At 46.3% G+C, this 13,217-nt stretch overlaps 1 protein-coding gene across 2 annotated transcripts in view; it reads left to right on the top strand.

Moving 5' to 3' along the window:
• The window catches only part of ATP9B (ATPase phospholipid transporting 9B (putative)), a 222,078-nt gene that overhangs the window by 15,135 nt on the left and 193,726 nt on the right, over positions 1-13,217 (top strand). For both annotated transcript variants that reach the window (XM_032310715.1, XM_032310714.1), the window contains exon 2: positions 5,482-5,655. In XM_032310715.1, the coding sequence (XP_032166606.1) occupies positions 5,482-5,655 (174 nt within the window). The remainder of the gene's footprint in view (positions 1-5,481; positions 5,656-13,217) is intronic.

The raw sequence follows: 13,217 nt of genomic DNA, 5'->3' as shown, positions 1-13,217 counted from the left end.
GCTCTTGCATAAATCATACGGCCACTGCTGTTGTTGGGTCACGTGTCCATCCCTGCAGGACTTCGTGTTTGGTAGAAGGACTCACTGAAAGTAATAGGGCTTATGGGCAAAAACCAGCGAGGGCAGAGCACTGCGGGCCGCATGGCTGACGGGAGCACTCACAGTCCTGATGTTTGCTGAAGAGGCACATTGAGTTCTTGGCCAGTGAAGGTTCACCTGTGAGGAGGCTGGTGTCACAGGGCTGCTGAGTGTGAGCCACGGGAGAGGGTCCTGGTTCTGGGGGTGCCCCCTCCGGCACACGTCCCATGTATGCCCAGCTCCACTGCGATTTCTGCAAGGCATGGACGCAGCCTTGGCCACAGTTCGTGGTCGCAGCACCGGACGCCGTTGGATAGCAGAAGTGCCCGGGACGACAAGATGCCGTCTTCCCCCACTTCCAACCGAAGGGTTACCTGCGTTTACTCCCATCTGGTGAGGGTGAGGCAGACGTGCTTTCGGTGTTGTTCACAGCACTTGTAGGGGCCGGAGTTTCGGGTTGCGGTTTGCAGTGGTATTTCAAGTGTTCAGAGCATACGACTTTATATAACAATTACAGTTCTGGGGTTCTTGGAAAGAATTCATGTAAAAATCTGGAAAAAGTTCTGTATACAGATACTTCCACTGAAACATCATTTAGTGGGAAGTTACAAACGTCTTTCCGCAGTGGCAGATGCCTCAGTGACCTGTAACTCAGTAAGCCCCTTGCTGGATATGTAGTTACCACACGTTACCCAGATGGTGAAAGCAGCTTAGGTAGCAGGTCGGCCTTGGCCTTACCGTCCAAGGGCATCTTTCCCATCCCTGCGCGCCACTCATGTTGGGACCACGAGATACCCGCTTCAAGAATGAAGTTTCAAGAAGGTAGTGGCTTCTGGAGTCTTGCCTTCCAACGTTTTCACAGAATCCTGGTGAGCACAGGGCTGCCTGGCACCGGCAGCACACACGCCCACACCCACACACGCGCACACGTACTCACACGCAGGTCCACAGACTCCCTGCAGGACCGCGCAGAAGAGAACCGCTTCAGCACGCGCACAGCTTGTTGGCGCTCTCCGCCTTGGTGTGTCCTTCACGGGCACTGCAAGCTGGTTGTGTCCTGTAGGGGTACGTTTCAGGACATTCCAGAGCCGGACGGAAGGACTCTGTTGTTGGAGACTCCTGGTTGTCCGGAGTTTCACTATGGTCATTCTTCTTAGGCCTTCATTTTCAAAATGTTGGTTGGGAGCCCACAGGCCATCTGGAGAAGGAAGATCTTAATGATGGTGCGGACGACAGTGTCCAGATGACGACCGGTCTTGGACACAATGGCAGGAAAAAAGATGGAGAAAGCTGGATTCGAAGCATCACTTTGGGTCTTAAATTTTTTTCGCGTGGATACATTTTCCCCACTTGTCCACTCTGAGGTATTTCCAACATACAGAGGAATCAAAAGAATGTTCTTGCAGTTCACATAGATTCAGCAGCTGGTGATGTTAGGCCTCACTGGTTTTCTCCCTGTGCTGACCCATTCTTCAGTGCTTCCCTGGTAAGACCTTTGGCAAGGGTCTCCCCACGGGACGCAGGGTTCTCCAGCCACGACACTGTCGTTCTGGCCAAGAGCATGAACAGCGACTGCTGGCGTGGCATCTACAGCTCTATTCGGACGTCTTCTGTTGCCACAGCAGTCTTTTTTTCTCAATTTGTGGCAGAATACACAACATATCCTTCACCATTTTAAAGTTCAGAATTGAGTGGCGTTTGGTTTATCCCCAAGGTTAGTACAGCTATGACCCAACGTGACGTTCTAGGACATTTTCAAAAATGTCTTTTACAGCTTTGTGTTCAGTCAAGGTTTAATCAAGCAACTGTTTCATTTGGTTTTATCTTTTTAGTTTGTTTTCATTTGGAGAATTCTTTGTGGTGGTTTTCTTTCTTTCTTTTCATTTTTTAAGATTTTATTTATTTGACAGACAGGGATCACAAGTAGACAGAGAGGCAGGCAGGCTCCCCGCTGAGCAGAGAGCCTGATGCGGGGCTCAGTCGCAGGACTCTGAGATCATGACCCGAGCCGAAGGCAGAGGCTTTAACCACTGAGCCACCCAGGTGCCCCTGTGGTGGTTTTCTTTCTCCTGGTGACATGGCGTTTTTGAAGTGTCCGGGCCGGTGGTTTGTCTCACGTGTGGGCTAAGCTGAAGTGTTCTTAATTTTGTGCATGTCCCGTCATGTGAAAATCAGCCCCAGAGCAGTGCTTCTCAAACAGCGGAGTGCAAAGGCTCTTGACACCAGTTGTGGGCGAGTTCCAGAAGTTCCTGGTTTCTTGGGGTGGCTCCGAGACTTCTATTTCTGTCACATTCGCAGGTGATGCTGCTGGTCTGGGGACCACACTTTGAGAACCGCTGCTCTGGGATTGAGTACGTACGTCAGCGTGTGTGTGTGCTGGCAGGAGTGCTGGGTGTGTGCTGTGTCACAGCCGCCGGCGGACGTCACGTAGTCCTGTGGCGACTGGTTCTCAGTGGGAATCTAGCTGAAGCCGCTGCTGCTCTTCCGCATCGTGCGTTTCCGTTGGCCGCTGTAGTAATCAGTGGGTGGTTCTCCGGCGCCGGGACGGTTCTGTTCCCAAACGGTGCTTCTGTGCACCCCCCCGCCCCGCCCGCCAGGTCTTTGTGGATTTTCCAGATATCTTTCTGTTTCTGTTTTATTTTATTTGCTTTATTTATTTTTCACATTTGTTTTTATTTTTTATTTTACATTTTTATTACGTTATGTCAGTTGCCGTCCAGTACATCCTTAGAGAGGGAGTGAGAGAGGATGAGTAGGGGGAGAACTGCAGAGAGACAGACCCTCGGCGGACGGCCGGCCGGGTCCCACGACCCTGAGCTGCAGGTAGATGCTTGACCGACCGAGCCATCCAGACATCCCTGTTCTGCGGTTTGTTTTTTTTTTAAGATTTTATTTACTTCAGAGGAAATGGAGAGAGACAGAGAGTGCAAGCCTGAGCGAGGCGGGGGGCGGGGGGAGCAGCAGGCCCCCAGCCGAGCGGGGAGCCCGATGCGGGACTGGATCCCAGGACCCTGAGACCGTGACCAGAGCTGAAAGCAGACCCTTAACTGCCTGAGCCCCCCAGACACCCCTTTCTGTTAGTGACTTTTGGAAGAAATTCCTTTACAGTGAGAGAACACACTTTGTCTAATTTCAGTTCTTTGGGATTCGTTAGTTCGCGTTATGGCCTGGGACGCGGCCCGGGAAGGTGTGTTCACGGCGCCTTTGCTGCGGACATTCTGCTGTGCAGGGTGCAGTGCTCTGTCCGCGGCGGCCAGCATGGGTGGGCCGGGGGTGGCCACCACGTCTTGGTGTCCTTGCTGACACGCTGTTCTGTCGCTTACTGAGCGAGGAGTTACGAAGTCTCCAGCAGGTTCTGGGTCCGTCTCTCCCTCACTTCCGTGTTCTTGCCCCGGTGAGAGGCGCCCGCCCGTTGACGACTGCTCGAGCATGTAGGTGACTCGATCGTTCCTCACTGTGGCGTCCGTCTTTATCCCGGGCGTTTCCTCCCTTCTGTTGTTTTATGTCTTTTTTGTCGTATATTACAGTAGCTACTTTCCTTCCTTTGAAAGAGCACTGGTATTGCATCTTTTTCCATAGTTTTACTTTTAATCTTTTAACATTATAGGCCATTACATTTCAAGTATTTTTCTTTTTTTGTAGGTAGTGATTTTTGTCTTCTTGGTGACATTTGACAACGTCCGGACACACTGTTATTGTCACGCCTGGGGGGACGCTGCTACTGGTGTCAAATGTGTAGCGACCCAGGTTGCTGTTGAACATGCCGCGATGTGCAGGGCAGCTCCGTCAACAGAATTCTGTGACCCAGAATGTTCCCGGTACCGCTGTTGAGAGGCTCCGCTCTGAGGACCGCAGTGTGCGCAGCCCGTGCCTCGCGGTCCGTGTCTCCCACTGACTGTCAGCCGTGGAACTGCTGCCCCGCGCAGGACGGCCGCCGAGGCCATTCCCGTGCTCCTGTGCTGGAAACTGCCCCGTGCGATGTCCGGCTTTTGCTTTCAGTTATCATACACGTTTTAAAGAATTTTGTGTTCTTCATTCCCGAAATTCCAAGTTTCCTAATGGTATCATTTTTCTTCATCTTGAAACTTTCTTTAGCATTCTTCTGTACGAGGTCTGCCGGTAACACATCCTGCAAGTTTCATCTTTCATCTGAAAATGTTTTTGCTTCGCTTTCATTCCTGGAGGATCTTGTTGCTGGATTTAGAATTCTGGGTTGAACGCCCCCCCCCGCACCCAGCCCTTGGACATGGAGTTCCTCTCCTCTGCGGGCGTTTGAATCCATGTGCTTCTATTTGTGATGAGTTGTTTTCCTCTGGCCGCTTCCAAGAATTTGCATTTGTCTGTGTTTTTTGTGAGTTTCTTTGACTTGATCCTGTTTCAGGTTTGCTGTTGTCTTTAAATAGGCTGTGGTATTGTGTGGTGCGCATTGATGCTGTAGTCTTGGGCGTGGTTGGTTTTATTTGTCTTCTGTGAAGTCAGTGGCCTTCCGAGGGTGTGAGGAGAAATTTCAGTTTCAGTGACTGCCATCCTCTCCCAGGGACAGAGAGGTCTGCTGTCTTATGTTTACGATTGAACTAATACCTACCGAGGAGGCTTGATGTAAAATCAAATAAGATGGCGTTTGTGGGCTCTCCGTTATATTTTCTGATGAATTTTTGGTTCTCAAGTTAAGCTTTTATTTTTAAAATGTAAATATGTCCACGATTGAGGAAAGATACGTGGGTTTTTGATAGCGTAAGCTGCTTGTTTTTTGAATCACAAGAGGATTATTGAACTCTAAGAGGGACACTGGTTGTGGAGGAAATTATTTCATTGAATGAAAAGTTTAGAAAAGGGAATAACAGAGAGTAAGTGTAAGTGGGACATAGCACCCATATACCCGTATCAAATCTGACAACAAATCAAGGGACGCACCGTGTTCCAGACACCTACGAAAGTCCCTTCCACGACTTTGGTTGATGAATGTAAAGTTGGGCAAATTTTACATCACATCAGTCTGTAGCAGAGTGTTTACAAATGACTTGAAAGCATACATTTTTCCTAATATTTCGGGTAATTTTTTTTTTTTTAATACTCCTGAATTGAACACCATGAGTGGATCGTGCTCTTGAGCTGACGGATCACACCGATGGCTTCGTGGAGGGCTCCCCTCACAGCGTGGTCGTGTCTGCTTCCTCGGGCAGCCCGTACATTGCCTGTTTACCCTGGCTGCGTACATTTTTTGTAAAGGAAAAGAGCATCCCTTATTTGTAATGGCTTGCCTCCCCTATAGACAGCTCAGTTTGAAGAGAAAACACAAGTGTGGTTAGTAGAATTGGGCCAACTCTTGTCTTAAATAATACCCTTACCTGTGACAGAAGACTGCTTGGCCGGCCTCAGCACTCTGTTCTTACCTCTGACCAGGTACCAGCTGGAAGATGAGTCCGCCCATTTGGATGAAATGCCACTAATGATGTCTGAAGAAGGCTTCGAGAATGACGAGAGCGATTACCACACGTTACCACGAGCTAGGATCGCACGACGGAAGAGAGGACTGCAGTGGTTGGTCTGTGGAGGGTGGAAGTTCCTCTGCACCAGGTTTGTGATCTCCTGCTGCCTAATTTCCTGGGCTCTCAGGGCCACAGGGAAGGTATTTATAAGCTCCACTTCTGACACACTTGTTCTTATATCAAAGTAAAGAAGACGCTCTGATGAGGTGACATCATAGAGAGCGTTAAAAGCAAATAGTGCTAATCAGAAAACGAAAGCCAAGGTCACTTTTTTTTTTTTTTTAAGATTTTATTTGTTTGTCAGAGAGAGCGCGGAAGCACATAAGCAGGGGAGCCGCAGGCCGAGGGAGCAGCAGGCTCCCCGCTGAGCAAGGAGCCCCCCACGGGACTTGAATCCAGAACCTTGGGATCATGACCTGAGCCAAAGCAGATGCTTCACTGACTTAGCCACACAGGCGTCCTCAAGTTCACTTTTTTAATGAGAAATTTAAATGTTTAGAAGACAGAGAAAGATTGGTTTTGTCGTGAATGCATGGTAGAGTCAGTTCTGGTCACTGTGTCGGCATTTGTGAACGGTTCTCTGTTCTCTCCCATTGGTAATCGTGCCCTCACCTAGAAAGGCAGATGCAGGCGTGTGAAATGCAGTTTAATAACACCGTGACTCCGTGTGTCGTTCAGCTTGAATGTGTAGACTTGGAAGAATATTCTTCATTTAATTTAACCAGGAAGAAACAAAGATAAGAACTGCTCGTATTGGGGCGCCTGGGTGGCTCAGTGGGTTAAAGCCTCTGCCTTCGGCTCGGGTCATGATCCCAGAATCCTGGGATCGAGCCCCGAGTTGGGCTCTCTGCTCAGCAGGGAGCCTGCTTTCTCCTCTCTCTCTCTGTCTCTCTCTCTCTGCCGGCCTCTCTGCCTACTTGTGATCTCTGTCCAATAAATAAATAAAATCTTTAAAAAAAAAAAAAGAACTGCTCGTATTTTTAACAAGTTCACTGGTGGCTGAGATAAACTTCAGCTGCGCTCATCCTGGGCTTTGGAGTCTGGTCTGTGAAACTGCACCCAGTGCTCACTGGCTGTCCTCCAGCCCCGGGGACAGGCAGGGCGAGATTTCAGCCGACCGAAGCCATAACTTGAGTGGGATGTGTTAGATAAATTACAACTTTTATACGTCTTTCTGCTGTGTTAAGTGTGTCGTCAGTGCCTTTCTTACCAGCATGAATTTATATCCCTTTGCCCATAAAAGGAGTATAATAATTGTGGAAAGGTGTCGTATTTATCATCCTCAGTAGCCCTTTAGAAGTTTGCAAAAAGATGTTTTTACAACTGATCTGATTTCGGGGACGGCTCATGTGGTGGTGTTCAAACCGTGGCCTGTGGACTTCCGAGGACTCTGAGGGGTCCCTCCGAGAGCTCGGCCTCGCAGACTCAGGGAGTCAGGCAGGCAGGACATTGGCTTATCTCCCTCCCAGCTTCCAGTTAGTGTCCGACTTTGTCTCTCCCGTATATTGTAAGGTTTTCACATGAAGAAGAATTTCATGGCTAAATAAGGTTTTAGAAGTTACTGATTGTGTTACTAATTTTTAATGAATGGTATAGTTTTTTCAAAAAACTTTTTCTGAGTTATATAGCTAGTATTCCAAGAGTATTCTTTGGGGATATTTAACAATTCTAGACTTCATTTCTTAAATGGTGCAGGGCTGTGCAGAATTGTTTTGTTCTGTTTTTCTTGTGTCAGTTGTGATGCTTTCTGCTTTTCAAGGGGTTTATCTACTTTCAAATATATAAATTCCTGTAATTTAAAATGTATAAGGCTCTGGAAGGTGGTCACATTTTTTTTTTTTTACTCCTGATCATCTCTGTCTCCCTTTTTCATATTAATCTTGATAGGAGGTTACCAGTTCTCTTCAAAGAGCCAAACTTCTAGTGTTGTCTTTGCTTTTGAAATTTTAAACTTTTATCGTGAAATAAATCCAACCTTGAAATAAATTCACTTTTTTTTTTCACTTTGAAATTTTCAGTGGGATCGATTCTTTTTTTTTTTTTAATTTTTTTAAATTAACATATGTATTATTAGCCCCAGGGTTACAGGTCTGTGATCACAAGGTTTACACACTTCACAGCACTCACCATAGCACCTACCTTCCCCAATGTCCACAATTGAGCCACCCTCTCCCTACCTCCCTCCTCCCAGCAACCCTCAGTTTGTTTTGTGAGATGAAGAGTCTCTTATGGTTTGTCTCCCTCCTGATCCCATCTTGTTTCATTTATTCCTTTCCTCCCCACCAAACTGCTCACATTGCATCACCACTTCCTCATATCAGGGAGATCATATGATAGTTGTCTTTCTCTGCTTGACTTATTTCACTAAGCATGATACGCTCTAGTTCCATCCACGTTGTCGCAAATGGCAAGATTTCATTTCTTTTGATGGCTGCATAGTATTCCATTGTGTATATATACCACCTCTTCTTGATCCATTCATCTGTTGATGGACCTCTAGGTTCTTTCCATAGTTTGTCGATTGTGGACATTGCTGCTATAAACATTCGGGTGCATGTGCCCCTTTGGATCACTACGTTTGTATCTTTAGGGTAAATACCCAATAGTGCAATTGCTGGGTCATAGGGTAGCTCTATTTTCAACGTTTTGAGGAACCTCCATGCTGTTTTCCAGAGTGGCTGCACCAGCTTGCATTCCCACCAACAGTGTAGGAGGGTTCCCCTTTCTCCGCATCCTCGCCAGCATCTGTCATTTCCTGACTTGTTGATTTTAGCCATTCTGACTGGTGTGAGGTGATATCTCATTGTGGTTTTGATTTGTATTTCCCTGACGCCGAGTGATATGGAGCACTTTTTCATGTGTCTGTTGGCCATCTGGATGTATTCTTTGCAGAAATGTCTGTTCATGTCCTCTGCCCATTTCTTGATTGGATTATTTGTTCTTTGGGTGTTGAGTTTGCTAAGTTCTTTATAGATTCTGGACACTAGTCCTTTATCTGATATGTCGTTGGCAAATATCTTCTCCCATTCTGTCAGTTGTCTTTTGGTTTTGTTGACTATTTCCTTTGCTGTGCAGAATATTTTGATCTGGATAAAGTCCCAATAGTTCATTTTTGCCCTTGCTTCCCTTGCCTTTGGCGATGTTCCTAGGAAGATGTTGCTGCGGCGGAGGTCGAAGAGGTTGCTGCCTGTGTTCTCCTCAAGGATTTTGATGGATTCTTTTCGCACATTGAGGTCCTTCATCCATTTTGAGTCTATTTTCGTGTGTGGTGCAGGGATATGGTCCAATTTCATTTTTCTGCATGTGGCTGTCCAATTTTCCCAGCACCATTTATTGAAGAGGCTGTCTTTTTCCCATTGGCATTCTTTTCCTGATTTGTTGAAGATGAGTTGACCGTAGAGTTGAGGGTCTATTTCTGGGTTCTCTACTCTGTTCCATTGATCTATGTGTCTGTTTTTGTGCCAGTACCATGCTGTCTCCATGATGACAGCTTTGTAATAGAGCTTGAAGTCCAGAATTGTGATGCCACCAACTTTGGTTTCTTTTTTGACATTCCTCTGGCTATTTGGGGTCTTTTCTGGTTCCATATAAATTTTAGGATTATTTGCTCCATTTCTTTGAAAAAAATGGATGGGATTTTGATAGGGATTGCATTAAATGTGTAGATTGCTTTAGGTAGCATAGACATTTGCACAATATTTGTTCTTCCAATTCATGACTATGGAACATTTTTCCATTTTTTTCTGTCTTCCTCAATTTCTTTCATGAGTACTTTATAGTTTTCTGAATACAGATTCTTGGCCTCTTTGGTTAGGTTTATTTCTAGATATTTTACGGTTTTGGGTGCCATAGTAAATGGGATTGACTCCTTAATTTCTCTTTCTTCTGTCTTGTTGGTGTAGAGAAATGCAACTGATTTCTGTGCATTGATTTTATATCCTGACACTTTACTGAATTCCTGTACAAGTTCTAGCAGATTCGAAGTGGAGTCTTTTGGGTTTTCCACATATAGTATCATATCATCTGCAAAGAGTGATAGTTTGACAAAATAAATTCACTTTTATTTTGAAATAAATCCAAACTTATAGAAAAGTTGCAAGCATTCCTCTCTGCCCTTTGCCTAAGATCACTAACGTTTCATCTTTTGCCACATTTCCTTACCGTTGTCTTAAATCTCAGTTCCTTTCAGAGTGACTTCAGACGAAGCTGCTTGTTCCTTCACTGTTCTCCTATCTTTGTAGCTCGGTGCATGTCTCTTAGGAAGAGGCTGTTTTCATATGTGGCCACTGGGCAGTAGTCATGTGTAGGAGATGGCGTCTGGCACAGCTCTGTGTCCTGCTCTGATCCTGCTCGCCAAGCGCCCTTCCTCTCTAGGTGCCATGGCGTTTAGCTAGCCTGCCTGTTCCGTCTCCAGGAATCTGGAGCCACTTTTTGTGTTTTGTCTTTGCCATTTCTTTGTCTTTTATTCCATCGATGTTTATGAGGACTACACAACAGGTATTTTGTAGAACATTTCAAATATTAGTTTGTCTGAGGTCTCCTCACCATTAGATTCACATTAAACATTCTCTGTGGGCCGCTGTGTCAGTGACACAGTGTCCTCCTTAGGGTGTCTCCTTCCTGTGTCATTGAGATCTGGTCTGCCTTTTATTTTTTTCATCCTTTTGAGTTTAACTTACTGTTCTTCTGGCTTCCTAAGATGGATTCTCAGATCACCAGCATTGTACTTTTTCCTTTTTTAAAAGTAGATGCATTTCAGATTTGACACATGGTATTTTCATTATCATTTAGTGCAAAATATGTTCTGATTTACATTGTCTTTTCTGCTTTAGTTGATGTTCAATTTGGAGCCATGCTGCTTAATTTCCAAACAGTCGGGAATTTTCCTAATTGTCTTTTTGTAATCGACTGTTAACTTTTTTTAAAAAGGCTTTATTTATTTATTTATTTGAGAGAGACAAAGTGAGAGCAAGAGAGAGAGCACAAGCAGTGGGGGAGGGGCAGCGGGAGAAACAGAGTCAGCGCGGAGTTGGGAGACAGGAGACCGACTGGGTCTCAGAACCCTGAGATCATGACCTGTGCTGAAGTCACACGCTTCGTGGACTGAGCCACCCAGGGCCTGCATGATCTACTGTTATCTTAAATCCACTGTGGCCCTAGAAGGTACTTACAATTTTTTTTCTTTCAGGCTCTGTAACATGTTGAGACTTGCTTTATGGTTCATCGTAGATGGGCAGTGTTAGTCAGTTTTCTGTGTGTATTTGGAAATAATTTATGCTTTTTGATTGACTGGGTTACTCTGTATGTTAGTGAGTGTCTTTGTTCCTAGTCGTGACTAATCATCTGTGTTCATATTTTAAGTTCCCATCAGAGACTGAGAAACCTGCTGAGTCTCGCAGCGTCACCGAGGGGGGGGCATCTCCTGCTTCGAGTTGTGTCGGTTTTGCTTTCTGTATTTAGGGTGTGTTACCAACATGCGAGTGTAGGGTCACCGACTTACTGTTTGTAATTGGATTGGTCTTTGTCTCTGCGTGCAGCGGCCGGTGCTCCTCCTAGGTGCCCCGCTTCGGCCGCGTCCCCAGTCTCACCCCCACCCCCACCCCCTTCCCTCCCGCGACCCTCAGTGTGTTCTGTTATTAACACTTTGTTCCTTGATTTCTCTCTCTGTCTAGCAGCTTTCTTTGATTGGCCTTTGCATGGTATATAGTTTTCATACCTTACTTTGTTTTATTAAAAACAAAAACTTTTCTGGGGCGCCTGGGTGGCTCAGTGGGTTAAAGCCTCTGCCTTTGGCTCAGGTCATGATCCGAGGGTCCTGGGATCGAGCCCCACATCGGGCTCTCTGCTCAGCAGGGAGCCTGCTTCTCCGTCTCTCTCTGCCTGCCTCTCTGCCTGCTTGTGATCTCTGTCTGTCAAATAAATAAAATCTTAAAAACCTTTTGAAATAATTACAGCTTCACAGGAATCCACAGAGATAGTATTGGGGGGCTCCCACTTATTCTCACCCAGTTCCCCCCCAGTGGCTTTGTCATTTTTTTTTTTTTCAAGATTTTATTCATTTATTTGAGAGAGAAAGAGTGAGCCTGAGGTGGGAGGAGCAGAGGGAGGGGGGGAAGCAGGGTCCCCACTGAGCAGGGAGCCAGGCCCACACGGGACTCCATCCCAGGACCCTGAGATCATGACCTGAGCCGAAGGCAGACGCTTAACGGACTGATTCACCCAGGCGCCCCCCCGAGTTGTATCCGAAGTAACTGTAGTGTTGTGTCAGACCAGAAAGTTGATGCTGGTGTGGACTGTATGGCTCCTCACATTTCCGCTCCACGTCCGGGTCTGTGTAAGCCTCACTGCCGTAGAGAGACAGGTGTCCCGGCGTGCACGTGCCTCCTGTCTGCTGCCTTCTCTTCTCGAGTCGTGTTCTCTCTCCTGCCCCAGGTCCTAGCCTCTGGCCACCACTAATCCATTCTCCGGTTCTGTAATTGTGGAACCATTCAATTTGTGATTTTTGGAGATTGGCCTGTTTCCGCCGACACAGCGCCCATGACATGCGTTCAAGTGTGTGTGCTGATAGGTCGCTCCTGGGCCGGTGGGTGTTTCACGCACGCCCACTGCAGGGCGTTTAGATGGTCTCAGGTTTTCGGATGTTCTGAGTAAAGCCGCTGTGAATCATCAGCACGTGCGGGTTTTTTGTGTGTAGACATAAGTTTTCTTTTCTCTGGGGTAGGTGTGTAGGAGTGTAGTTGCCGGGCTGCATGATAAGCGGATGTTTAGTTTTTTACGCAAATGCGGAGCTGTTGCCCAGGGTGGTTGCAGCGTCCCACATTCCCAGCAGCAGGGAAGGAGAGATGTCAACCTTGTTGTCATTGTTTTTCGGTTTGGTTGTTAGAGTGTGTGTGTAGTGGTGGCTCGCGGGGGCCTCAGCTTGTCCGCATCGTCTGCAGGACTGGCGCGGGCGGCCGTCTTACTTGCCGGGGCGTGCCTTCTTCAGCAAGCGCCTCCGTCTTCAGATGGGGTGAGTCGGTTCCTTGTATCTTATCCCTTTTCAAGACTTTCTTAACTATTCTGGGTACTTGGCCTTTCCATAGACATACTAGAATAATTTAGCCCAATGTGGAAAATCCTTTCAGGGATTTTTGATAGGAATTATGTTTAACCTGTATATTAAGTTGGGAGAATTGAAATGTTTACTGTGTTAAGTCATCTAGATCACAGTTTACTTCTCGCCATTTATTGAGAACTTTGACCTTTTTATCAGCATTTTGTCGTTTTTAGCACACAACTCTTATCTATGTTAGATTTATTCCTAAGTGTTGTTCCCTTTTTTTTTTCTTTCCTTCTTGGTATTTGTAACTGGTATTTTAAACTTTGGTTTCCACCTGTTCATTCTGCTGTATAGAACTAGAGTTGGATTTTGTATGTTTGTCTTTTATCTTACAACCTTGCTGACCTTACTGTTAGTGCTAGGAGTGTTTTGCAGATCCCATGTAATTTTCTACATGGACAGTCATGTTATCTGCAAACAGAGACAGTTTTCTTTCTTTCTTCTATAACCTGTATGCTTTTTATTTTCTTCTTTTCGGCCCTGTGGGTCTGTCTGGCACATAGACTATTATGTGGAATAGCAGTGGTGAGCCTCCCTTCTTGCTTCTTGTT

Source organism: Mustela erminea, chromosome 13, assembly GCF_009829155.1.
Source record: "Mustela erminea isolate mMusErm1 chromosome 13, mMusErm1.Pri, whole genome shotgun sequence".
Classification (NCBI taxonomy): Eukaryota; Metazoa; Chordata; class Mammalia; order Carnivora; family Mustelidae; genus Mustela; species Mustela erminea.
Note: the sequence above shows the minus strand (reverse complement) of the source record. Positions and strands in the feature narration are given on the sequence as shown.